At 32.5% G+C, this 26,409-nt stretch overlaps 3 protein-coding genes and 1 long non-coding RNA gene across 5 annotated transcripts; 2 read left to right on the top strand and 2 right to left on the bottom strand.

The window, feature by feature from the left end:
- Positions 1-961: 961 nt before the first annotated feature.
- On the top strand, positions 962-7,885 carry LOC146920856 (Di-glucose binding protein with Kinesin motor domain-containing protein). Of its 2 annotated transcripts, none has more exons than XM_085714293.1 (19): positions 962-1,202; positions 1,583-1,881; positions 1,970-2,141; positions 2,240-2,310; positions 2,412-2,595; positions 2,677-2,786; positions 2,880-2,979; positions 3,102-3,188; positions 3,312-3,488; positions 4,514-4,787; positions 4,925-5,086; positions 5,204-5,419; positions 5,514-5,551; positions 5,672-5,835; positions 5,931-6,182; positions 6,443-6,508; positions 6,701-6,775; positions 6,879-6,944; positions 7,180-7,885. In XM_085714293.1, exons 1-19 carry the CDS (start codon positions 1,034-1,036, stop codon positions 7,660-7,662), a joined length of 3,165 nt encoding a protein of 1,054 aa, XP_085570419.1. In that variant the 5' UTR covers positions 962-1,033; the 3' UTR covers positions 7,663-7,885. The 2 variants fall into 2 exon arrangements, with proteins under 2 accessions (XP_085570419.1, XP_085570418.1); XM_085714292.1 differs by having other exon boundaries at positions 1,580-1,881.
- A 953-nt stretch (positions 7,886-8,838) lies between these two features.
- On the top strand, positions 8,839-9,895 carry LOC146920855 (uncharacterized). Its single transcript, XR_015011934.1, has 2 exons — positions 8,839-9,582; positions 9,778-9,895. It is a non-coding gene; the product is annotated as an uncharacterized LOC146920855 (long non-coding RNA).
- A 4,129-nt stretch (positions 9,896-14,024) lies between these two features.
- Positions 14,025-14,796, bottom strand: LOC146920854 (auxin-binding protein ABP19a-like). Its single transcript, XM_085710746.1, has one exon. The coding sequence runs from the start codon at positions 14,752-14,754 to the stop codon at positions 14,125-14,127; it is 630 nt and encodes a 209-aa protein (XP_085566872.1). The 5' UTR covers positions 14,755-14,796; the 3' UTR covers positions 14,025-14,124.
- Positions 14,797-21,122: 6,326 nt separating this feature from the next.
- LOC146920853 (Dof-type zinc finger DNA-binding family protein) lies at positions 21,123-22,710 on the bottom strand. Its single transcript, XM_085714291.1, has one exon. The coding sequence runs from the start codon at positions 22,368-22,370 to the stop codon at positions 21,336-21,338; it is 1,035 nt and encodes a 344-aa protein (XP_085570417.1). The 5' UTR covers positions 22,371-22,710; the 3' UTR covers positions 21,123-21,335.
- Between the last annotated feature and the right edge of the window lie 3,699 nt (positions 22,711-26,409).

Genomic DNA, 26,409 nt, shown 5'->3' with positions numbered 1-26,409 from the left:
TTGCAACTAGCACCACCAGAACCTTCATCCATTAATCACAACACTCACAGTAAATTCCAATTCTCTTCCTTCGACCACCGTTTGGCACCAAATCGCAACAATATTCATCAAAATTACCAACACCCTCCTTCAACAGTCCAACCAACACCTCTTATCATCTTTACAACCTGATACACATTAATAAAAGATAGAGGAAGGAGGACAATTAAAGAAAACAAAGGACTAATAGTCTAATTCAACCTCTTCAAGCTTCAATCTTACCCTTTGTTCTGCTTCCCCAGTCCATCTCAAGAAAAAATAAATAAATTAAAAAACAGATAAACAAAGTAAGATACACCTGCTGATGTTGATGGTGAATCCATCCATAAAGATGGAGATTCAACCCCTCCTGACTAATTTGGATGAAATCTAAATAATTTGTACAAAACCGTAAGGAAGGTGGCATGTGAATTTATGGCAACAATGAAATTTTGAACAAGGTTTCCAATCTCAGATTTGTTTTGGTGAGAGAATTAAAAAAATAAAAAATAAAATGTAAAAAACAACTAAACTTGAATAGCCGGTAACCAAGCAAGGAGTGGATACGTGGACCAATATGTGAGCGTGTGTTTATTGGCGTGCGATAAAACGTTTGTCCTTAGCATTTCTCTTTTTATATTATTACATTTCAAGATTTTATTCAATATTATGTGATCCACATAAAGAGTGCTTAATTGAACACTCTTACTCCGCAAGCATAGATTAAATTTTCACGCAATACAATTTTATTAGTTTAATAATCTATTTAAAAATCTCCAAATAGTTAGAGACTTTGTAATATTAATAGAGGTCATTTTGTGTCGATTAAAGTACAAAAATGTACAAACATTTATTTATTTATAGCTTAGGGGAGTAAAAAGCAAAAGTTAAACGGTCCATTAATCAAAAGCATATCAACGGTAACGAAATTCAAAATTGAAAGAACTCACCGCTCACACTTTCTCGTCATCTTTCTCTCGCGCTCTGAATCTCTCTCTATCAAACGAATTTCAAAATGGAACCGATTCAATCCAACGAATTTCACAATGACCCACAAACCCTAATCCCAAAGCATCAAGAAGATTCAGTAATGGAAGATGCAAATGATTCCTTGTTCGATTCTATGCTTGTTGATTCAAGTTCAAAACTCATTCAAAATGGCTTCACCAGATCTCAAAATTCAGGTTAGAATTTCACAATTTCAGTTCATAGTTTTTATGATTCACACACAATACGATCAAAATATGTAAAATTATCTTTTCTTTTTCCCCTCTTTCTAAGTACAATTCCCAATCAAAGTTAAAAAAAAAATTGCTTTTCAATCTGAGTTGTTTGAAAAAAGTGTTTTTTTACAATTATTGACAAAAATGTTGGTAATTAAATTAGGGTTAATTGGGGTTTTAGAATTATTGTTTAGGTTTTGATAAATTGTAAATCTGGGTAGTTTGAAAAATGTAACACTAGAACTAGAATATTCCAAGAATTGCGAAAGGACTTAAGATTAATATTATGTATTAATTTGTTAAATTGAGTGTTCACTTTTAATGTATATATTTTGAAGCAGAGGAGTGTGTAATGTTTGTAAATGCGGGAGGGGAAGCGACTAATGAAGGAGCTGATGGAGTGAAGTTTATGAGTGACACTTTTTTTGATGGTGGCAATGTTTTCCGCACGAATGAGGCGATAGTGGAAGGTGGAGATTACCCGTCGATTTATCAGTCAGCTCGGGTGGGAAGTTTTAGTTATAGAATTGAGAACCTTCCTCCTGGACAATATCTTGTTGACCTGCATTTTGTTGAGATTATTAATGTAAATGGGCCGAAAGGAATGAGGGTGTTCAATGTTTACATACAAGAAGAAAAGGTGAGCTTTTTTTGCAGAATTAATGCTTTTGCATTTGAGAAACTTGTAGCTTGAACTCATTTTTTAATTGTAATATTATGGCTGGCAGGTTCTATCTGAATTGGATATCTATGCAGCTGTTGGAGTCAACAAGCCACTACAGCTGATTGATTGTCGGGCCACTGTGAAGGATGATGGGGTGATTCTCATAAGATTTGAGAGTTTAAATGGAAGCCCAGTTGTTAGTGGGATCTGCATTAGGAGAGCGACAAAAGAGTCAGGTACTTAATTTCTTCAGTTTACTGTGCTTGATTAGTTTTTCCAGTGGTATTGAAGTTACTCAGCAATTTGTTATTGGCTACGGTATTTTGCTATACAGTTCCACCAGTGCCAAGCGATTTCATTGAATGTAACTACTGTGCTGCGCAGATTGAAATTCCTTCATCACAGGTTAGAGGTGTACACCAGTTGATATGTGGCTGTTTGAAGTGTCAAATATATCATAGGCTCACAGCATTTTGTTTTTCCTGATTTTAATTGGAATCTTTCAGATAAAAGTTATGCAAACAAAATCTACAGCAAAGTATGAAAATAAGATAAAGGAGCTTACTATGCAGTGCGAGCTCAAAGCAAAAGAATGCTATGAGGCGTGGACGTCATTAACTGAAATGAGTAGGAAAATGGAAAAAGTCCAGATGGAGCTTGATCAAGTGACATTTAAGTCACTCACTACAGGTATTGCACGGCCTTCAAACAAGAAACATATAAAAATCATAATCTTAGACCTTTCTCAGTTAGATTAATGTGATTTGTCAGAACAAACTGCCGAGAAACAAGCTGAGAACCTGAGGAGTATTTCTAATAGATATGAACTTGATAAGAAGAAATGGGCAGAAGCAATTATCAGTTTACAGGAAAAAGTAAAGGTAAGTGACAGAGTTTAGAGTTACTAACTTACTATCATTTATTATAATTCTTAGGAACACATTAAGAGTATCGACACTAAATTTGTTTTGCAGTTGATGAAGAGTGAGCAGTCTCGGCTTTCCTTTGAAGCACATGAATGTGTCGATTCAATCCCTGAATTAAATAAGATGGTTTATGCAGTACAGGAGTTGGGTATGCTTCAATTACATTGTTCATTCTCCATTTTTATTAATTAAGACCGAAGAATTGTACATATTTTTTTTAGTTTTGGAGTAGTTTGAATCGTGTTAAAGGGCTAGATTTTTTTTATGCAGTTAAGCAGTGTGAAGATCTTAAAGTGAAGTATTATGAAGAGATGACACAGAGAAAGAAGCTCTTCAATGAAGTTCAAGAGGCTAAAGGTATGTTATTGTTATCATGTTTACTTATTCTATTTAGTATAAGTAGACTTTGTTTCTATTTGACAAGAATTATTATAAGTCAAAGGCGTTAAATTCTAATGTGCTTCTGTTATGAAAACACAGGGAACATCAGAGTTTTTTGCCGTTGTCGTCCATTGAATAAGGTTGAAATGTCAGCTGGGTGTACAACGGTTGTGGATTTTGATGCAGCAAAAGATGGATGCCTTGGAATTTTGGCAACTGGCTCCTCTAAAAAATCATTCAGATTTGACAGGGTTTATACACCAAAAGATGATCAAGGTATGCACAGAATGTGATACAAGAACTCTGTTTGCTTGACAATCATTAATCATTATTGTCATATTAGTTCGCGGAAATAAATATAAGGTTCAATATTTTTTTATAGTCCCTATAAAATTAAAACATTCCAAGTTTAGTCCCTGTTTTAAAAAATAGGTATTTAAGTCATTGAAATATTCATTTCTTAGGCCTATTAATCCTCCAAATAGGTGCCAAATAGTGACTACACATGGAAGGCCTAAATTTTGTAGGATGCAAAGCATAATTAACCTGTAAATATAACGTTATGACATGATTAGTATCATCAACCCTTGTGACTTGAGTTTTTGAATATATTCCATTATTTTCATCTTGTTATCACATATTGATTGCCTTGATACCCCTGCACAATCCATCCTTCACATGCTCACAATCCCAAATTGTACCAAACATTCATGCACAAAACCTGATGTAGCAGTACCCCTGCCACAGCAAATGTGGCTCACTAATAGTCCACAATGCAAATCAAATAATACATTTAATAAATTTCACGCTCTGGCAAAGGGGTTGATAACAACTTGACAGAAAGTAAAACATAATGCACACACTGTACTATGTAAATTACAATAAAGGATAAAGGGATTTAATGAAGTGTTTACTCCATAAGATTGAATTTGAAGGAATGGAGAAATGAGGATAGAACTTTGTTTTAAAGAAGATACGGAATGGAGAGAAACCCTTCTTCAAAAAAAGGAATGGAGAAAAACCGAATGGAATTGTTGTTGTAGAAAAGAAACAAAAAAATTTCAACTAACCTCCCGTTCAGTAACCGATATTGAGTTTTTTTTTATTTTTTTTATTTTTAATAATGGAAAAAGGATAGGAATTTAAGTTTAAAACAATGTGATTAGATTTGTAAATGGATAAATTAGTAACTGCTGGTATATTATATTAGTTTGAAGTTAGTAGATTCTTGTTGTTGTTATTATTATGATTATTTACACAATTGGAAGTTTTCTAAGAACAGTGTTGGTATTGTTTAACAGTTGATGTTTTTGCTGATGCATCATCAATGGTAATCTCTGTGCTGGATGGCTACAACGTTTGCATCTTTGCTTATGGACAAACAGGAACAGGAAAAACATTTACTATGGAAGGACCAGAGCAGAATAGAGGTGTAAATTACAGGACTCTTGAGCATTTGTTTAGAGTTAGTAAGGAAAGGAGTGAAACATTTTCATACGACATATCTGTTAGTGTGCTCGAGGTTTACAATGAACAAATCAGAGACCTATTGGCTACGGGACCAACATCAAAAAGGTAACCTTTGTTGAGTTTGTCATTGATATTTCATTTGCAACAGTTTGGTATAGTAAATCTTTGTCAACGTGAAATACTACTAGTTTAACTATGAAAATATGGCAAGCTAAAATGAGTTGTATCGAAATTGTTATTAGGTTGGAGATAAAACAAAATTATGAAGGACATCATCATGTACCTGGTGTTGTAGAAGCCAAGGTTGACAACATAAGTGACGTGTGGACTGTACTGCAAGCTGGAAGCAATGCTAGAGCAGTTGGAAGTAACAACGTTAATGAACATAGTAGTCGATCTCATTGGTACCAAGCTAATGCATTTTCCCCATTTCTTTACAATTTCTAGTCTATGAACTATACATCACTGCTAGTTTTTCTTTTTCTATACTTACCGATAATTAATACTTGTTTCTTATTCAGCATGCTATGTATAATGGTAAAGACTAAAAATTTGATGAATGGTGAGTGTACCAAGAGCAAACTTTGGCTTGTGGATTTGGCAGGCAGTGAGAGACTTGCAAAGACTGACGTGCAAGGAGAGCGACTTAAGGAGGCACAGAATATTAACCGATCTCTTTCTGCTCTTGGAGATGTGATATCCGCTTTAGCTGCAAAAAGTAGTCACATTCCTTATAGGTATACCTATTAATTACTCTTTACTGTCACGGTGTCACCAATCTTGATATGTAAATGTTAGTTTCATCAATGCTATTTTTTTTGGATATTTCAGGAATTCTAAATTGACACATTTACTCCAAGACTCACTAGGTATGTCTAGCTATTGCCGCTTTCTTTGTGTGTGTTGTTTATTTGTTAGGAGTAAGATCCAGTTTTTGTAGGATTATATTGGTGAAGCTTGTTGCATTGTATGTTTGTATCATATTGCAGGAGGTGACTCAAAAACTTTGATGTTTGTACAAATAAGTCCATCAGACCAGGATGTCGGTGAGACTCTGAGCTCACTTAACTTTGCAACTAGAGTGAGGGGCGTTGAGTTAGGTCCTGTTAAGAAGCAAATTGATACAGGCGAACTTCAAAAGACAAAAGCAATGGTAGGTTGCTGATCCTTACTAAAACGTATTAAATTTATCTCCTCATGCCTTATGAACAATTTATGATGAATTCTTCCTTATACACTTTGGCATAGCTTGACAAAGCACGAAGTGAGTGCAGAAGTAAAGAAGAATCCTTGAGGAAATTAGAAGAAAGCTTGCAAAACATTGAGAGTAAGGCCAAGGGAAAGGATAATATCCACAAAAATCTACAAGAAAAGATTAAAGAACTTGAAGGCCAGATTGAGCTCAAAACATCCATGCAAAACCAATCAGAGAAACAAGTTTCTCAATTATGTGAAAAGTTGAAGGGAAAAGAAGAAACCTGCTGTACTCTTCAACATAAGGTTGTTTTCTAATTCGAGATTATTATTTGACTTGTGGCTCATCTATAATTTTTTTAGCAACATTGGTTGTGTATCATGGTTTTGGTCTTGTAGTTTATAAACTGCAAATTTCATTTAAAGTTTTTCACAAATGCACGTATTACAAATGATAGCTAGTGTTTGAAGATATAGTTATAAATAAGTAGCATTGGTTCCTTGCTTTTGTTATTGGGTGGGTCATTTGACATTCATATCTAACAAGACACATGCTTATATTGAAGGTCAAAGAGCTAGAGAGAAAAATAAAAGAACAACTGCAGACAGAGACAGCAAATTTCCAACAGAAGGTTTGTAACACATTTGCAAAACTGCTTCCTCCACTCTTCTCTAATTCTTTATTCTTGCCAAAACCTTAGCATGAAGAACATGCAATCATAAGATGCATATATTGGAGAAAAGTTTATCCTTCTTTGTTTGACTGAAACAATTAGTTTGGTCTGAAAAAAAAAAGTTAAGTCAGTTCTTGTATGTTATTGCAGGTTTGGGATCTAGAAAAGAAGCTGAAAGATCAGTTGCAAGGGTCTGAGTCTGAATCTTCCTTTCTAAAAGATAAGGTTGTCAAGCACTAGAATTGCTCATGTAGTGCGATATTCTTTGCCGTTGTTATGGGATATTTTGAGTGACCTCTTTTTATGTTCATCGCTTCATATTATTTAGATCAAGGAGCTTGAGAGAAAACTGAAAGAGCAGGAGCAGAACTCGGAATCCTTGCTAAAACAACAGGTACTAATTTGTTTCTGTTGCACACTACATTTGAAATGTTCGATAACAGTCATTACAAGCTTATCACGAGTGAAGTGGAGTAATAGTAATAATAGTCTAATATGTCTAAATCTCCCCTCCATACATTGAAAAGGAGTACTATGTTTAATTTTTACCATTTTCTATCTGGCATCTTTGAGTGAGTTGTTTAATGTATATTAATTAATAATTCACGTGGCAACATGTGTCATGGCAGATGAAGGAACTAGAGGAGAAATACAAAGAGCGAGAGCAACAGTGGCAGCAAACTCACTGTTATGTTGAAGCCGTAAAGGTGGCGGCCACACCTGATATAGGTAAAAGCCGCACAAGTGATGAATCTCCAAATGATATTGAGAGTCGCATTTTATGTAGTTCAAACTCGGTAAACCGCCAGATAAGTCAAGGTTCTGCTTTGTTAAAAGGGACTGATTCTACTCAGCAGATGAGAAACAAAAGGCAGTTAAGAAGCAATGACATTGAGAACAATTTAGTCGGGCCACCGTCATCCACTTTACGTGATAGAAAAATGACAAGGAAATCTGATCCGCCTAAAATTGTAAGAACTGGTAGGCTAACAACAAAACCGCCGGTCATTACTAGTCAAGTTCCTTTATCTCATAAGAGAGCTAGCACAAGCAGAGATCAGGCTCAAGGAGTTAAAGAGAGGGATAGTAAGAAAAAGATATGGTCAAGATAGGAGATGTATATCTCATGTAACAACAGTTGCTGATATTGGTTATTATTTGTGTGTAATTTTTACTTAGAATCTCCACCTTTTCTTGTGATGGATGAAAAACATGATTTGAAGTTGAATTCTGTTGTGTCTAGAAAATACATTATACGAAGTGATTATGTCATATTGAATGGCCACAATTATACTCTACCTCAAAAATTATAATATGGGTGGTATTGTTTTGTAATTATGCTTAAATGTGATAATGTTATTTGTGTACCTCCATCTATTCCCTATATTTTGACCACTCTAAAGTGACTAAATAATTAAATGAATAATTTATGTATTTACATAATTCAGGATTCATTATACATTAATCATTTTTTGAAAAGGCAAAGAATTTCATTGTTATCAAAAGAGGCACAAGCACAGCTATACACCGTGACAGTATCATGAGTGAGTTATATAACAGCAACATTTATAATGCTCTCCTGCACTAATAGAAGAATACTTGTAATTGATTCCACTTCTCAAATTGCTGCAATTCCAACTGGTTTGCTGCTACACTTAATTTTTGAGGAAACACTCAATTTAACACTTCAGTAAGCTGAAGTTTATGGATCAAATATATTTAATTTCTATCATCATTTTATAGAACCAAACATAATAATAATAATAATAATAAATATTTTAATATCATAAAATAATTTTTCTAGTGTGTCAAAATAAATAATTTGTTTGTATCACCATTTTTTGTTTTATTCAATTGTTTCCACCTCTGGTTTACTTTTGGACTACTGAAAGAATTCAAAATCGACAACATATATAGCCACTCCATTATTAAACTTCTTGCAATAAAAAAAAAAGGCTTAATTACACTTTTAACTCCCAAGTTTTACAATTGTACTATTTTTTTTGGCCCCCAAATTAAAATGGACAATTTTGACCCCTCACCATCTTTTGTACTCACTAGTCCTCATGTACATCTTATCTTAATATATAATACTAAGGTTCACAATGCATGCTCATTATGAAACCCTAAACCTAAACCTAATCCTGCCTTTTTTGAGAGGTTTAAAAAATCTTTCTGAAAAAAATCTCTGCATGGAGTTGAACTCGCAACCCATAGCCTCCATCCTAGCACTTTAACCACTTGACCAATAGTTGTTTTAATGTTATAATATCGCTTCCACTAATACATTATGATTGAAATGAATGAATAGCATATCATGAACAAACCAACAATGAATTAATACAGCAGTTGATATCAACAATTAAAAAGAATACACAAGGTCAAGTAATACAAGGCACAATTAACTTTTAATTTGACGTTATGCTTTTTGTTTCATTTTACGTTATACCTCCTTCACACATTCTTTACATGTTTATTATGGATGGATGGATTCATTTCTATCACAACCTTTGAACTGTTTTTTTTTTATTCCGTAACTCATTTTTTAATTATGACCATACACTCACGCATTATATATACAACCACTAATATGATCTCAATATTTTTAGTTTCTACATTGAAAACATTGTGTATAAATATGTGATTTTGTGCATCATATTTTGGGTTTTGTTCATCATCACTTTCAAGTAACAATTGGATAGTTTATCTTCAATTTTGTATTGTTGTTTTTTCACTCACTTTTACTCTTCATCTTTTGATTATCAAAGTCTAAAACAAGAGTGTTCTATTTGTGGATTGGAGTTTGCAATAGGACAAGCTTTAGGTGGCTACATGAGGAGACATAGAGCTTCAAATATGAAAGGAAATAACAATATTCACAATTCTAATAATACTATGTGGTGGTAGTAGTCTTGATTCGCTGCAAAAGATGAAAGCTAGAAACCAGTGAGTTTTGGTGTTGGATTTGGATTTGAATCCATTTTTCAATATTTCTTGGTATTAATTATATGACGATTTATTCATTAGTGTAGGTACAATTTTTCTCTTATCTCTTGATTATTAACTGGTTTCTATGATATGATAATTGATAGGGAGTCAAGTTACTCTTAGATTGATCAAATAGTTAAGCTTCAAATGTTTATTAGTCTATTTTTCGAACTTTCTTTTATATATTTTTTTATTCCTTAATGTGTATGTGGATTTTTGATTTTTTTTTTGTGAATTAGGATAAATGATGCTTCTATTTTTTATTTTGTTGCATCATTGATGGTGAGGAAGAAGCTTATTAAAAATGGTTGTTTATCGTCACTTTCTCCATGAAACTATTGGATGATTCCTCTTCAATTTGGTGTTATAGTTTTTCTTCTCTTTTTTACTCTCTATTTTTTGGCTATTAATTAATACAAATTGGTAATATAAATAAGGGGTATATTTATAAATAATATTTTTTTTTATAAAGGTGAAGACAAGTGTCTACCATTTTTTCGTATAAAAATAATAATAAACATATTGCTCCAAGTATAATGATAGAGATAAACATTGTGTATGTGTAATTAAGATAAAGATAGATAAAATTGAGATGAACAGTGCCTCTAAAAACAATATATAGAGAAGGTTAAAGGATATGATCCAAGTTACACATCTATCTCTCTATCTTCGATATATTTATATATCTTTGAATTTGTACATGTAAAAAAAAATTACACTATTAATTAACAACTTGACTTTCCAATTATCTTTGAAGAATTAAAGAATTAATTAATTATCAAATTGAATAGTTTCCTCCACTATTGAAAAAAAAAGGAACTTCCCATTCTGCATGTCACACAAAATGAAAGGAGAAAACAAAGACTTATTTGACAGTTAGTACTATATACCTCAAAGAAAAATATGTATGCTACAATTATTAAATAATTAAATCCATATGTCCACATAAAATAAATAAAAAAACGTATACACTAATCAAATTGTCAGAAAATTTAGGAAAAGTCAGTCCTAACATGATAAGAAGATTAAAATGATTATGATATCCAAAAAAAGTTCCATTCATTAGATTGGAAACTCTAAGAATGAACGTTTTAATTTTTTCAATAAAATCTTGCCCCAACTTATCTTATATATGCATGATTGCCCAACTCTACTACCATGATCATTTATGCTTTTCTGCTTTGTTAAGGTGATGTGGTTCTCCTTTTACTTTCCTTTCCTTATTTTTTGTGTTTGGGTATACATTTTCGGTCCATAAATTGGTTTTTTTTTAAGGAAGGTCCGTAAATTGGTTGATATGTTTTCTCAAAAAGAAGTTCATATATCCCACACATATAGCATATAAGATTATACATAGAGAACACATTATTTTCTTAGACTAATACAGTTTTATTTTCATATTTTATCCATAATAACAGAGAGAGGTGTGACCACTAAGAAGTACTTTTAAGGTTTGATACTTACTATTAAAATTTGCTTTTAGGATTTACACATATGCAATTTGTATAACCCGTGCGGCAGCACGGGTGCAAGGACTAGTTTTAACCAATTTTAACAACAAAAACGTTGATATGACTAATTTTAATGAGTTAACATCTTCATACGTTTGCCAGCATGAAAATTAACATTTTTAAAAATAAAAAAAATAAAAAAAATGAAGAAATTAGGTGACCATACTCCACCTAATCCTTCTTCTTCTCCCTCCTTCCACTTCCAGATCCACATCCACATCAAACCTCCATTCATCTTCACTCTCACTCTCATCTTCACTCTCACATTACGCAGAGAGAGTGTGAAATTAGCATTCTCATCCATGACACATGCAATCGTATCCTTCCTTACACGTTGGTTCATTTCCATTTTTTTTTCTTTCTAAAATATGGTTTTGGTCCCCGCAAATATGTCTCGTTTTGATTTTAGTTCCTGTAATTTTTTTTTTGTTGTTTTTGGTCCCTGCAAATATTGTTCTTGGAGGGACTATTTTCAAAATAAAAATATTTTGCAGGGACCTTTTTAAAAATCAAAAGATTTTGCAGGGACTATTTTTTTAATAAATGGGTTCAGTCATCATGTACCACATGTGCAAATCATCACAAAAGTAGGGCCAGAGACCAAAACCAAAATGAGGCATATTTGCAGGAACCAAAAACAACAAATTTTTTTACAGGGACTAAAACCAAAACGAGACATATTTGCAGGGACCAAAACCATATTTTAATTTTTTTTTTTTTTACGTGGAGGTGAAAGGAGGATTGGATGAAATGGTGGCCTCATTTTTTATTCTTTTTTATTTTATTTTAAAAAGAGTGAACCATCAAATTCGTCCCTGAATTTTCACGGGTTGGCCAAATTCGTCCCTTAATTATGCGAAATATCAACTTAGTCCTTGAATTTGTCAGACGTCCATAAAAAAGGTCCCTCCGTCCAAGTGCTCCGTTAGCCATGCTGATCTGTCGCCCTGTATGCTGTGTTGTCTTGTACACATGGCAAAAAGGAAGCCACGTGTTCAAGGACTAATTTGATGGATAGTGGAAAAATTCCAGTTTTCACTTTTCAGTTTTATTTTTTATGTTATTCCAATTTTGCCCTTGTATTACCCATACCTCCTTCCTCACATTTCTCTTAAAAACATCAAAAACGTCCTTGACTATTCTCCTTCCCGCTAAAACTTTCTCCATTCTCACCTCTCCAAAATCATCATCATCTCCGGCGATTCTCACGTTTTTGAGGTTTCTGTGTTCGGCTGTGGTTAAAGGTAACACCTTTCCTCTAGTTTATCATGCTTCTGTGTTCATATTCACCATTTTTTTGTCCGTTTTTTTTTTCGTTTTAAGTTTTTATCATTTTGTTTATTTTGTTTTTGTGATCGTTGATGCTTGCTTTGTTATTTGTTTGTGTTTGTTGCGTTTTTGAGACACTTGTTTTGTTGCCTATGTAATTTCTCATACTTAATACTTGTGTTCTGGCTTTTTTAGTTTATTTTGTACACATATGTTTCAAGGATCAATTTGATATCTGATTAAACAATTCAGGGACTTATTTGATGTTTTTTTAATATAACGTAGGGATCTATTTGCTAGATAGAGAAACAATTCAGGGACTAATTTGATGGTAATATTATTACAGAAATGTTACATTCCTCAATCATCTTCAACCTCTTTTCATTAGAACTTTACCAGAGGGCAAGCCTAGAATGACCCTGGGTTTTTTGCAATATTGGATTTTCTAACAACACAAATTCTAGGACACCAACTTGAAGTATTTGATTTTCTAACAACACAAACTCTCACAACACCATTAAACTTGGAGCTCGAAGATGAAACTCGACTTTCATAACTGTTTTTTCCCATATTTCCACCCCCTTCATTTCAGATTCAATTTCAATAGTTTTGCTTCAAGAAATTTTGAGGATTTTGGCTTTCAGATTCAATACGAAAAAATTAGGGTTTGAAGTTTTTTCAATTGGGGAAAAAATGGACCACTTATTATTGGAGGAAATTTTGGTGATTTTAGAGTGTAGATTGCAGATTGTGTAGTTAGGGTTCCAATTTTATACAATTGGGGAAGAAAGAGCCGTTGGGGAAGAAAAGAGTCGTTTGGGAAGAAAGCCAAAACATTTTTTGCAAATCAATCAATTTAGTCCTTCAAAATGTTTGTTATTATCGGCCAAATTAGTCCCTACCTACGTGGCGTCTGACATGTGAGAGGTTAACAGCCACGTCAGCCCCGTTAACGCTTCGTTTGAACAGAAGGACTAACTTGATTAACTTGATTAAATTGTTATTGAGGGACGAATTTGACCGACCCATGAAAATTCAGGGACGAAGTTGATGATTCACTCTTTTAAAAATGTAGTTTCCATGATGGCGATCACATGTAAATGCAAGATCACTAAAATCAGTCACATCAAAGTTTTTTGGTCAAAATTAGTCAAAATGTGCACGAGGGACTACTAAATGCAAAATAGAATAAAATTGAGGGTCGAAATTGATCATTTTAAATTTGGGGGATCAAATCGCACAAATGTGAAACTTTGAATGCCAAAAGTGCAATTAAGATCTATATTTATCACAACAATATCATGTAACTAATTGTGCAGTTTATCCAAGAGCTCTTGGAAGAGATATGAATGGATGAATCTCTTTCAGCTTAACTAGAGCTCTTGTTCGAATCCAACTCTAAAAATTAAACAATGTTAAATCTTTTGAGAGAATATTTTAATACTCTTTGCGGTTCTATCTAATTCGAGATAATAACATATGCAATTGCGTGTAAAAGAATACCTAGTTGACATGATATCTCTCTCAATAAATTAGATATATCTGGAGTATTGGTATTTGATTTTTTTTAGTATGTATTTGATTTTTAATTTTCATGAAAGGTACCACTACTATTTGAATTTCAAATGATATATCTATGAGGACACATTCTAGGAAAAGATGAATTTCAAAGATTTTAGATTTCAAAGAGAGAGACAAGAAGCGAAGAAATATATGACTCAAATTATTCTTTTATTGCTAAATCATCTAACCATACAGTCTCTTAATATTTGATATAGATGCAACATAAAAAAAATCCTTATATTCCTATCCACTTCCACCAAAATGAGCCTTTAACTTCTTCACTTGATCAAGATCAAGCAAAGTAGTTTGTGCAACTAAATTAGAAGGTAACTTATTGGCAAACAAAAGAAGATCAAGTTGATGAACAATAGGATTTTCACTACTATAAGCAGCAAAACCAGCAGCTGTTCCCTTGCCAGAGTTAACTACAAAATGCAACATTCCTTGTGGAATAACGAAAAGATCACCCGATTTCAATGCTTTGGAATAAAATGCAGTCGGTGTCACAAATCCAACAGTAATTTCACCTTGAACTACTATTATTAATTCGGTTGAACCCGGATGAGTATGCATTGGAGCAAATCCACCTTCATCTATGTTTACACGCATCGCGGAGATTCCAAGTCCATTAAGGGCTGGAAAATTGGTGACACTTGCGGTGGTGATTCCAAGTTTGAAAGAGTTGCTAGTGTTTCCAGCTACAAAGCCGTGAAAGACGAAATCTTCCGATGTGATGTTTGCTAGGGCTTTGCAGGGATAGCCTGAAAGAGTGTTTGGAGCCTTTAAATCCGCAACACAAAAATCATTGATAGAAGCATGTGAAATGGTGAATGAGAAAAAAATGAAATAGAAAAGTATGTGAATAATCTTCATCTTATTATTAGATGATGATTAATTACTGAATTTGGTGTGAGGTTGGAATTGGCTAATTATTTATAGAGTGGTAGTAAGGGGTGAAAATTTGAAAGAAATCATTCAGTCGTTCCGTCATAATTAAATTCAACATACATATTTTAATTCTAACTTTACTTTTCTCCTAATGTTGACCGTTGTTTTGGTACATTCTAACTTTTTTTGGTACATATTGACCAACATTGAATAACTGATATTCTACAAATATAAGACAAATTGTAATATAAGACAAATTGTAAAATATGCCTAAAGTAAAAACTATTTATGGTTGAATAGCTAATTGAATAATTGAAATTAAAACTGTGAAATTGTCAAAAATTTCTTGCAAGAATACACCCGGATCAAATCTTGAGAAACAAGTTTATCATTTATTATATTCTTATTCAACTCAAAAATTTGGTCTCTATAATTGCGTGTTGAGAATATCTGGTTCACACAAAAAATTGTCAAAAAGTTACTATTCTTTTATTTTATTTTTGAGATTTTTCCTACTTTTGATCTTCTATTTTTTTTTCTTTTATGCATAAAGTTTATAAAGTGATCTAGAGGTTAAATTTGTTTATGATTTTTTACATACATGTTTATGACCATAAAATATGGGTTTTTGTACAACACTATAATTTTTCGACAAGAGATGAATTAATTAAAAATCATTAAAGCGTCAAAAACTGGAGAATTTTTTTTTGGAAACATCGACAAAAAAATCAAAGCACTTCTATCAAATTATATACAAAGGATTTGAAAAGTTTCATAGCATATAGAAAGGATTTGAAAAGTTTCATAGCATTCAGAAGAAGGTTAACAAATATAAGCCTAATCGACCCAACATCGATTATCTACCAAAAAGGAGATGTTTCCGTGATCTAAGGTTACTGAATATCCTACCCAAAGACGAGAGGGTTAGGCTTATAATAGATAGACTTCAAGAAAATATAACATTTAATAAATGGGTGTGGAGGATGTTGGAGGAAAGGGGAAGCTTGTGGTATAATGTGTTGTGTGTGAAGTATGATGAGGAGGGGGGCAGTTTGTTAAGTGATCAGTGGTTGTTGGATAATATTTCTAGACAGGTGGGGGATGGGTTTTCTGCATTGTTTTGGAAGGATCCTTGGCTGGATGAGGTTTCTTTAGACGTTAGTTATGCTAGATTGTTTAATCTTGCTGTGAATAAATGTACCACTGTCGCAGAGATGTTTTCTTTGGGTTGGGAGGTTAATGGTGAGGCGTGGAAGTGGTGAAGAAGACTTTTTGCGTGGGAAGAGAGGTTGGTGAGGGAGTGTGCGGAACAACTTTCACTTGTGGTTTTGCATGTTGCTGTGTCTGACAGGTGGATTTGGAAGCTTCATTCTTCCCACAAGTACGCGGTCAAAAGTGCTTATAATTAATTGACTAGTTCGGATGTAGCAATTGATGATCGCTGCAATCATATTTTATAGCTTAAGCAAATTCCGCTTAAAGTCAATATTTTTGTTTGGCGTTTGTTTCTGAATAGATTAGCAACTAAGACGAATCTGTTTAGGAGAAATATCTTGGATTATAATGATTCTTTTAGTTCTACTGCTTGCAGATTGGTTGAGGATCAGGACAATTTATTGTTTTCTTGTGCTTTTTATGGTCAATTGTGGCTTTTATTATCGGGATGGTTAGACATCTCAATGACTCTTCAAGGTTCCTTATTTGAGCATTTTCTTTAGTTTGGAGGTCTTGGAGGTTTTTCCAACAAGTCTCGTTTGACTTTTAATATTATTTGGATTTCATCTCTTTTTACTATTTGGAAAGACTGCAATATGAAACATTTTTCACAATAAATCGGAACAACTTCTATCTTTACTGGAAAAGGTTGAACTCCAAGCATTTTGATGGTTTAAATCTTATTATGCTGTTTTTGATTTTGAGTATTCAGTTTCGAGGTTAAATCCTTTGTTATGTTTTCAGGTTGTAACATAATTTTATTTTTTTTGGCTACTTTGTGGTAGCTTGTGGATTGTCTTATTGTAATTTTTGGATACTTTAGCTTCCTTTGGCACACCTTGTGCTAGAGGAACTTGTGTTGGTTTTTTTTAATATAATTTGTTTAGTTTCTTAAAAAAAAAAGTATAACATTTAATAAAAACTAGACTTCAAAATAGTTAAGTGAAATAAAATTGATCGTAGAATTTTTTTTAATCAATTTCTGAATTTGAAGTAGAGAGACTAAAATCAAACATTGCTCAAATTAAAGGACTAAAAGTATAATTTAATAAACTAGTTATAAAGCCATGAATGAACTATAGTTCTCGAGTGTTCTAAGAAAATATGTTGGTCTTTGTTTGTATATGTGGCATGCATGATGTTCCTTTATGTTTCTGGTCATACATATGATTGCATGTATTTGGTTAGTGGAGGAAACTATCGAGTGATTAAAGTGTGGTGGGGGCCAAAGTTTTCGGCGTAGTATAAGGAATGATGAAGAAGTATGGAGTATAGTTTTTGTTCTCGTACATGTCATGAGCTTCTTGCACTATATGGAAGTTGTAAAATGACGGTTTGCTTGCACACACAATATAATTCAACAACTTATAAAAAAGTGTCTCTCTCAAACTCACGTTAATCACGTACTTTCATGTTCTTGGTTGCTTAGTTTCTCTCATCTTGCGTGACTCACGTGAGTCATTTGAACCCCCAACAAAATAACACACAAATTGAAGATTTCCCCCTTGTTCATTTACTAAATATTTTATTTTAAGTTAAAAGTGAGATTTAAAGGATGACCTCAAGTGGTTATTGAGTTTCAATTAATGATGAGAAGGTAATCATATAATTTGCAAGTTGCGTTTTAGTTTTTCTTTTTTAGAGGAACAAACTTATAGCATTTCACTATATATATATATATATATATATAAGCAAAAAATACACAGCGATACATCATCATTAATGTGAGAGCTAACTGATAATGAGATTACTTGCGCCAACGCGTGAACGACCTCATTTTGCTTGGGCTACCCGCGCCAACACGTGAGCTAGCTTTTAGTTTTATTATATGAGCCAATATATAATGCTGTTATTTGTTATTGATAATTAACATGTATACATACTTACTGGTTGTTATATGAATTAAAATCCTGTCTGAAAAGAAAAAAAAGAATCAAGGGCCTAGCTATACATGCCTCATTTTCCGTATGTATACATCCAGTAACTAAAAAATTCACACAAATTTTCAAAATATTTACGTAACAAATTATAATATTGATAATGTTTTATAATTGTTGGTAGATATTCATTAATTAAACTGTACAGCTATATGGGTAAATTTGAGTAAATACGTTTTACACAAAGGGAAGAATAAGATTGCATGAAAGTATATGTGTATAGATATACGTGAGGAATGAAGGAGTAAAGAGGTAGTAGCATATAATAATGCAAATCTTTTTACACATTTGTGGGGTCTAAGTTCTTTCGAGCTAACAATGAAAGGGAAGAATAAAGACGACAAACAAGCAACAAAAGCAACATTCACTCACTGCTTTGCTTTTCCTCTCTCTGTACATGACACACTTGCAATGAGATATCGATATTAATCGGTGCCAAAATAGCACGTATGAAATGAATGAATCAAGGGCTCATTCTCCAACACTATAAAGCTATAAATTAAATTAAACATTATTGCATTTTTGTTTTTCTTTTTGCTTCAAAAAACGAACCCTAAGCTTTATATTTAAAGATGCCATACATATAATCCCTTCATATAATTGAATGTTTAATGTTAAGATCAACGGTGAGTTTGATAAATAAAGTGACATAGCGATTCTAATGAAGCATTAAAGTGTATTATTTACTAAATTTTTGATGGCTTAATCATGTAACTATGTTAGTTTCATTGTAAATTATACTATGCTCCAAGTGTGGCTTAAGACCGACCATACCTAGCTTAGTTCTTCAAAAGTCATTGAATATATTCCAATGAGATTAATGGTTGTCTTTGACACCTGTTTCTTTAGGTCCTTTCCTTTCTTGGGATAGATCCGGTTTCTCTTTTCATAGGTTTTACTCTATGTATCTCTGTTGTATTGGTTCAGGCCTCTCCTGTCTTTTATATTTTACTACTTTGATAAAAAAAAATATTTTACACTACAATAAATCAAAAACCATTATTTATAAGACTTTAAATTAAATATGATCGACAATGTAGGTTTTTTAAAACGTAATGTTAACCCTATTTGGTAAGAAATAGTGGATAACAAACAAACAATGATAAATTTATTATGAATAAGAAATAAACTAGTGAAATATTGACGGTATATAAATTAGCAAATATAATTTTAAATGTTTGATAAACTTAACGGTTGAATTAATCGCAATATAAAATGACATAAAATTTGATATATTTATGTTTTCAATTGATTTTTTTTTTTTGGGTTAATTAGCCTAGCGGGCTAGAGAATTTTTTTTTGGGTTAATTAGCCTAGCGGGCTAGAGAAATTCATTTTTTTTTTGTGGTGGCCGGGGTTTGAACCCCGGACCTTCTATATTTTTATGCATTGTTTATACCAACTGAGTTAAGCTCACAAGGACAGAGAAATTCACTTTAAAGTTGAGTAAGTGAGATGTCTGCCCCGATACTGCATATATTATTCTTAATAAGTGTAAAAATGATATGCTATAATGTAAAACAATAGTAAATTAAATGTAACACCCCAAAAAACATAACAAAAAAATGTTTTAAGCTCCCAGAAGAAAACTAGGGCCGGCCTAAGGGTCAAGCCACCCAAGCAAGGGCTTTAGGCCTCAAGATTTTGGGTTAAAATAAAGCCTTAAAATAAATCAATTTAGCTATAAATGTATAATATGACATACTAATAATCAATATTTATCTAGCTTAGTTGATCAATTTTAAGGCCTCAAATCCTTTTGGTAGTAAGTTCAAATCTTGAATTCAACAATACATGATTTATTATGGTTTCAATAAGCGCTGTGATATTATTTTTTTGATTCTAAAAGGCCTCGTTATAAAATTTGTTTTAAGCCTCTTGATATGTTGGGCCGGCCCTGAGAAACCGGTTATTATTAAACAAGTCTCCTATGAAATGGATGAGATATATACATTATTTTTAAAATTTATGTGTCTGTTATTCAAATGGTGTGACAGTGTTTCATTCATTGAATTCACTTTACACCAGCACTTTTTCAGACACCACCAAATCACACTACACTGCAAGAGAGAGAAGAGGAGCAGGGCTAAGGCTTGATATAGTGCAGGGCTAATAAGAGGGCAAGCAGCGGAAGCTACGGCCAACCACTGCGTGTTTTGTGATCTAGTATTTCATTTCGTCAGTTCTAGCTTAACAGCGTGAGACTCAGTTTTCTCATAGATACATTACATACAGTAACAGACATATATAGTGTTTGTTTGTTGTATACTCCCTCCGTCCCGGAATAACTGATCCATTTTACAAAAAAAAGTGTCCCAAAATAACTGATCCATTTCAATTTTCAATACAACTTTCATCATTCCCAATACAATATAACACTAAATAATACTACTTTTATCATTCCCAATACAATATATTCTACTTTCTCCTTTATTTATACATTTTTCTTAATATGTGTGAAAAACAAAATTGTGTCAATTAAATTGGGACGGAGTTAGTATAACATAAGCTTTGTATAGTTATCAATCTACTCAGCATAAAACAAATCTAAGATATTACATTCATTGTGTTTCATTTTAAATTCACAACACTCCAAAAATATCCTTCACAGATCCCAATACTATGTTGAGTGAGTAGTGAAAAACAGCAACATTATCACATAGAGAGTGGCTTCACAATATGCAATAGAGATACTAAACTGCACTTAATATTCAAAATAATAATAGTAATAATAATAATTGAACAAAATTCTAAATTAGTTACTCTCAAATCTTAATATATTGCAGCTGATGCAACCACAGTTAAGATTAGCATATCAATCAAGAGACTTCTAATACCTTTATACATTGCAGCCGTAATTGCAGTTACACACCTCAATTAAAATATATAATTATGAATAATTTTAAAAAAATAGCAGAAAGATTCTGTACTGTAATTTATAATTGTGGGGTTAGCCTATTGATATTCATATGATCTAGATTGCAAAAAAGAAAAAAGCACAAATATTTGCTTTCTTTTAATCTCTTTTATGTAGGACTCATAATCAAGGCAACAATTAAATATTAAGGAAGATCCACATAAAAAAAATAAAAATAAAAATTGTAGGGCACAACAAATTAAGGAGGTACTATATGTATAGTACTATCAAATATTGAGTAAGAATAAGATTTTAGAAATTAGAAAATTGATTAGCAAATTATATCAACAAATGAGAATGATAATAATTAAGTTATATGACAAAACATTGATATGGTCTTAATTTTCCCATCTGTTACATTACATATATGTGTTCTTTTTAAAGCCAATGTAAACACCAATACATAATTAATATAACTAACATATACCTATTAATTAATTTCTTAATTCCTAAGTTTCTAGAAAAAGATCTACCTTGAATCTTGATCCTCCCTCAAACTAGGGCAAAGCACTATATTGCTGTTGCACATCACTCCAACCATGAACACCACCTCCATTCCAGTTGCTTCCACTATCATGTCCAGCTCCACCACTTGCAGTAGGTGTAGCAGCAGCTGAACCATAAGAATTCCCAAAAAACCACTCAGTTGCTGCATCTTCTCTTCTTGAATTTCCAACAGAAAAAGCTCTATCATCATTCTTTGTAACCTCAAGATTCTGAAACAAAATGGGTTGGAGTGGCTTCTCTGTCTGATTCTGAAGATTGTTATTATCTTTCTGATTTTCTCCACCACCAAAAAGCATAGATAATCTTTGTTGCTGTAGCTTCCAGTGCAAGTCTTGGTTCATAGAACTCAATGATTCAATAGAAGAAGCAATATTATTATTGCTATGATTAATATTCATTGAACTCATACCTTGTATTGCACCATTATAATTACCTGATGAAAAAGGATAGTTCATAGCAGCAACAGAATTTGAAGAACCATGATAGTTATTCATAGCAGAAGAAGTTTCTCCAAAAGATGAAAACTGGTTATACATAGGAGTAGTAGAAATTTGAGGGTGATTATGAAGTTGAAGTCTTGGAAAAGATAAACCACTACCAAGATGAAAATCCATGGAAGGTGAAGAAAGAGAATGGAGAAATTTCAAGCCACCAACAAGCTCTGAAGAAGAAGAAGCTGAGTCTTTTGAATCACAAGAGAGTCTTGATGATGATGATGATTTCATTTTCTTGTTTTTTCTACATCCACCACCGATTGGAACGTTGCGTAAAGCTCCACCTTTTGTCCAATATCTTCTACATGTTTTGCAGAAATGTCTTGGTTGTGTTAAGCTATAGTTGTTGTAGTAGCAGAATTTTGTGTTGGGAGAGTCACATCTTGGACACTTCATGTTTTGTTCTGGTGGTTTTGTTGTTGAGGTAGAAGATGATGAAGATGTTTTCTTACCACCAGAACCTTGTTGGTTATTGTTGTTGATGTTTTTTTCTTTTGGAGATTTTGAGGTTTGTGTTTCATTTTGTGACATAGTTTATATTTTTTGAGAGAGGTGAATTAAAAAAATGTGACGGGTTTGAGTAAAATAAGGAACTTTAGCATTATGGGGGTGGAAAAAGTAATTTTTGTTTTGTTTTTATTTTGAGTTTGGTTTTGATGAGTTAGAGGAGATACTTACAAATTGAATGGTTTCCTGCATGGATGGAGATGATGAAGAGAAATGGAAGGTTTTGTTGTTGAGTTTTGATGAGTTGTACATGTGATTCTAATGAAAGAGGGTGAGTGAATGGGAAGTTTTTGTAAAAGGATGTATGTGAAGTTGGGTAAGTAGTCTTTTTCAGATCTAATGGAATAAAGAAAGCTGCATGTGTGTGTTGTGTATAGACATAATTGTGTATATATGGATGTGGAAGAAGAGAGAGATATTGAGACAGAGAGAGTGGGGCATAGATGTCACTAGATGATCCGAAACAGTTGTGTCAGCATGAATGAAGTGATCCACCACTACAACAAAACTAGTATTAGACAAAAAATCAAGATTAATGACTAAATTATTTAGGTACTTCAATATGTTAAATACTACAAAAATATTTTTGAAAATGTTACTTTACGAGAAATCTTGGTCTTTAAATATGTCTTATGTTAGTTTAATTTTCAAATATGTTTTCTACTCTTAAGCTTGGTTCATGAAATTACTCGCGAAAGATTTAGTTAAAGACAAGTTTTTGAATTTTATACATTTAAGGACTACATAGCGTGTATTTGATTGTTCGGTGAGGAGAATTGATGTTAAAAATAATTCTGACTAAAAGTAGTTTGTGTTTGGATACATTCATGTAAAAGTGAGTTGAACTTTAAATATGTATGTGATAATCAATTCAAGAATCAAAAGGTACACATTCTAGTTTCAAGTAAAATCAATTCTGGAGACAGAATCAATTCTACTCGACAACAACCAAACATATCAGAGCCAATTTTTTTTAGTTGAGTAGCCTAGTGACAATGACTCACGCATTTTAAATGTGGAGAAGTGAGGTGTCTGGGGTTCGAACTCCAACCCCCACATATAATATGAGTAGAATCAATTCTACATCTTCAGAGTGAATTATGGTTTGTCTAAAAGTGGAACCAAATATACACATAACTAATGAAGCGCTCCTACACATTTATGCATATATACTTTTTTTGTGACGGTTCAAAAACTAATTACTTGAATTAGTTCTCATCTTATAATAAATCAGAGACTAATTTATCGTCTATATACAAATGTTAAAGACTAATTTGATATTATTGTTTATTAGAGCTAAATTGAACCAAGAAGCAATTATAAGAGATTAAAACTAGTTTACACTCTAATAACATCGTTGCTTTGTATTGGGTGATTAGCACACGTATCTTTCCATTCTCAGCTGGGACATGTTTAACAAACTTTTTCGTCACCATGCATGTCCTTTCTTTCTCTTTTAAGTTACATATAGACGTGGCTTTTGACACTTTTGCTTGCATAAAATTGCAAGATTCTTGGTCACAATGCGGACTGAAATTATAATCACTTTATATTACTCTTGATGGTTAATTTTTTTGCAAATTGGTTTTTCGTAACTAGCTCTTAAAAATGGTACAAAAAGGTCACTTGAAAATGTACCCCCAAATCAATGAGGGCATTGCCTCAATATTCTTTTGTGAGATGAATTGAATTTTTCGAAATAAAACTAATTTCTCGAGTTAAATAGAATAACTACGTGAATAACACAGTTTTCACTCAAGAGTTTTAACATCCCTGTATATATTGCCATACTTAAATTCAAATTTGGAGAGACTGTTAATACGTTTTGATTCATTTTTGAGAGAGACAAAAGCTATTATAAAAGTTTAAAATTAATTTTGGTATTATTAGGGGTTCTTGATTAAAATATAATTTTTACACTAACTTTGTGTTTGGTTGAGCAATGGACAACTGTCACCTTAAATTTGAAGATGTCCAACTCATATGTTTAGAAGCTACAATGTGTCCAATTCATATGTTTAGAAGCTACAATGTGTAGCTTCTGGTTCACTACGATCGTAAAACCAAATACACGTTATATCATCATCTCATCCAAATACACAATACCTTAAATCAATTACATTTCTAAATGAAAAAGCCTGAGGGAAATAAGTGTAGCCCATACTATTTCTTAAGTAGTGTTCAATCAAAACCCTCAGTTTGCTCCATAAAATAAAATGAAAAAAAACAGCATTTATTAACAAACTCTGTCATGCAACCAGTGTTACTAGTTTGTTTGTTTCCTTAGTTATTATTATTATTACAGACAGTATTAATTGATAAAAAGGGAGGCAAAACATAAAGAAGTGAAGAATGTAAATTATAAAGTAAAGGATTTAATAATTGAGATAAGATGGTACATGACCTACAAGGTGATATTAATTAATTGATATATAACAATAGAATATAAGCTAGAATTGGAACCAGCTATAGGAAGGAATGATATATTTTAGGTGGGAAGTGTAGGAGTAGTAGAGTGAGTGAGGTATGGTAGAATAGAAGAGGTGAGTGACAATAAAGGGGAACACAACACAAAAACAGCAGTACAACAGAACTGGGTGCTCTGTTACACTGCCAACACAATGTCTAATTTCTTTCTTTGATACGTCCCTTTTCAACCAAAGATTAACTGCACCTCTCTTTACTTTTACTTTCCATTCCATCATCAAAGCCTCAAACAAAAAGCTCACACGTGTGTTATTCTTTTATATCCTTAAATAACATCATTAACTATTTAGCTTTAGTTGATTGCACTTAAAGTGATAGGAGTACTCAATTTTGTTTAATGTTTTCTAAAGTTAATTGAGATGGAACCGATGAGACGTTTAAGTTATCATTCAATAAGTTAAATTTCGTTTAAATTAGATGACTGAATATATATTTCATCTAGTTGAATCGGTAAGTCCAATTCTAAAAATACTTTCGGCCACAAAAGAGTGTAGTACTGAATGAATAGTGGTTGGATCAAAATTAGAACAATGGCAAATATACACACTAGATTTCTTGTAGTTTGAAAAATTCTCGACAATAGTCATGTGATTTCAATCACCCGATCTTCATATTATAACTTTACAAAATAGATCTCAAACACATAGTTGGAATGTGAATATAATCATGATAATGTGATTATTATGTATCATATGACATTGATGATATAAATGTTAAGTGATTAAGTGTACGTTTGTTTTGTCCTAGTAGTAAACGCAAACACACACTCTTCTTAACTCTACGATATGTAGCTTCTCTAAAACCACAACCAAATGACCTCGAAATGCGAGAATAACATAGTTAAGTGTTGTGTAAGGTGTATGATTGCATGGGTGCCTATTATACACGTCATCTTTAAATTGTATGTTTGGTTGACGATTTTCACAGTATAAACAATTTCATATGACCTATTGTGAACGACGCTCACCCGATGAAAGGATTTATATTTTAAATATGTTAATGTGTAACCCAAGTCAATCATAGTAAATGTGGGTATGGCCCACCAAAATCAAGATCACATACCTTTAGTTTGCCACTTAAATTAATAAACAGCAGATTGAGCAAGAACAGTACAAGTCCTTTAAAAGCTTTGTTCAGTTGCAATGGGAAAGTTGATCAATTAATTGAATTCCAAGACCCAGATTTTCTCTTATAGTCTTTTATTTAAAAAAACAATTAAAAAACAAACAAGTACTAGGAGAATAGACAACACATAAACCTTAGTTTCTTTTGCTCCTAAACTATTAAAATAAAAAGCAAAAAATAAGAAAAAGATAAAAAAGAAGTAAATTTGAATCCACTCTGTTTGACGTCTGTTTCTATATTTGAATCTGACATAAGGAAGGAAGTACAATTGTGAGAAAACCTTCATAGCTGAAACTGCAAAGATACCCAATCTATTAACAGGACTTTAACGGTTGTGATTAACCATTTACCTGTTTGTCTTCTTCTAGCTTTCTTCATATATACAAAAGAATACCTTTCTGGGAACCTGGAGATGGTTAATTTAACGTTTAATAATTTACAAAAAATAATA

Source organism: Medicago sativa, chromosome 5 (genome assembly GCF_051527215.1).
Source record: "Medicago sativa cultivar Bolivia chromosome 5, Bolivia_mono, whole genome shotgun sequence".
In the NCBI taxonomy this organism is placed as follows: domain Eukaryota; kingdom Viridiplantae; phylum Streptophyta; class Magnoliopsida; order Fabales; family Fabaceae; genus Medicago; species Medicago sativa.
This window is presented reverse-complemented; position numbering and strand designations above follow the sequence as displayed.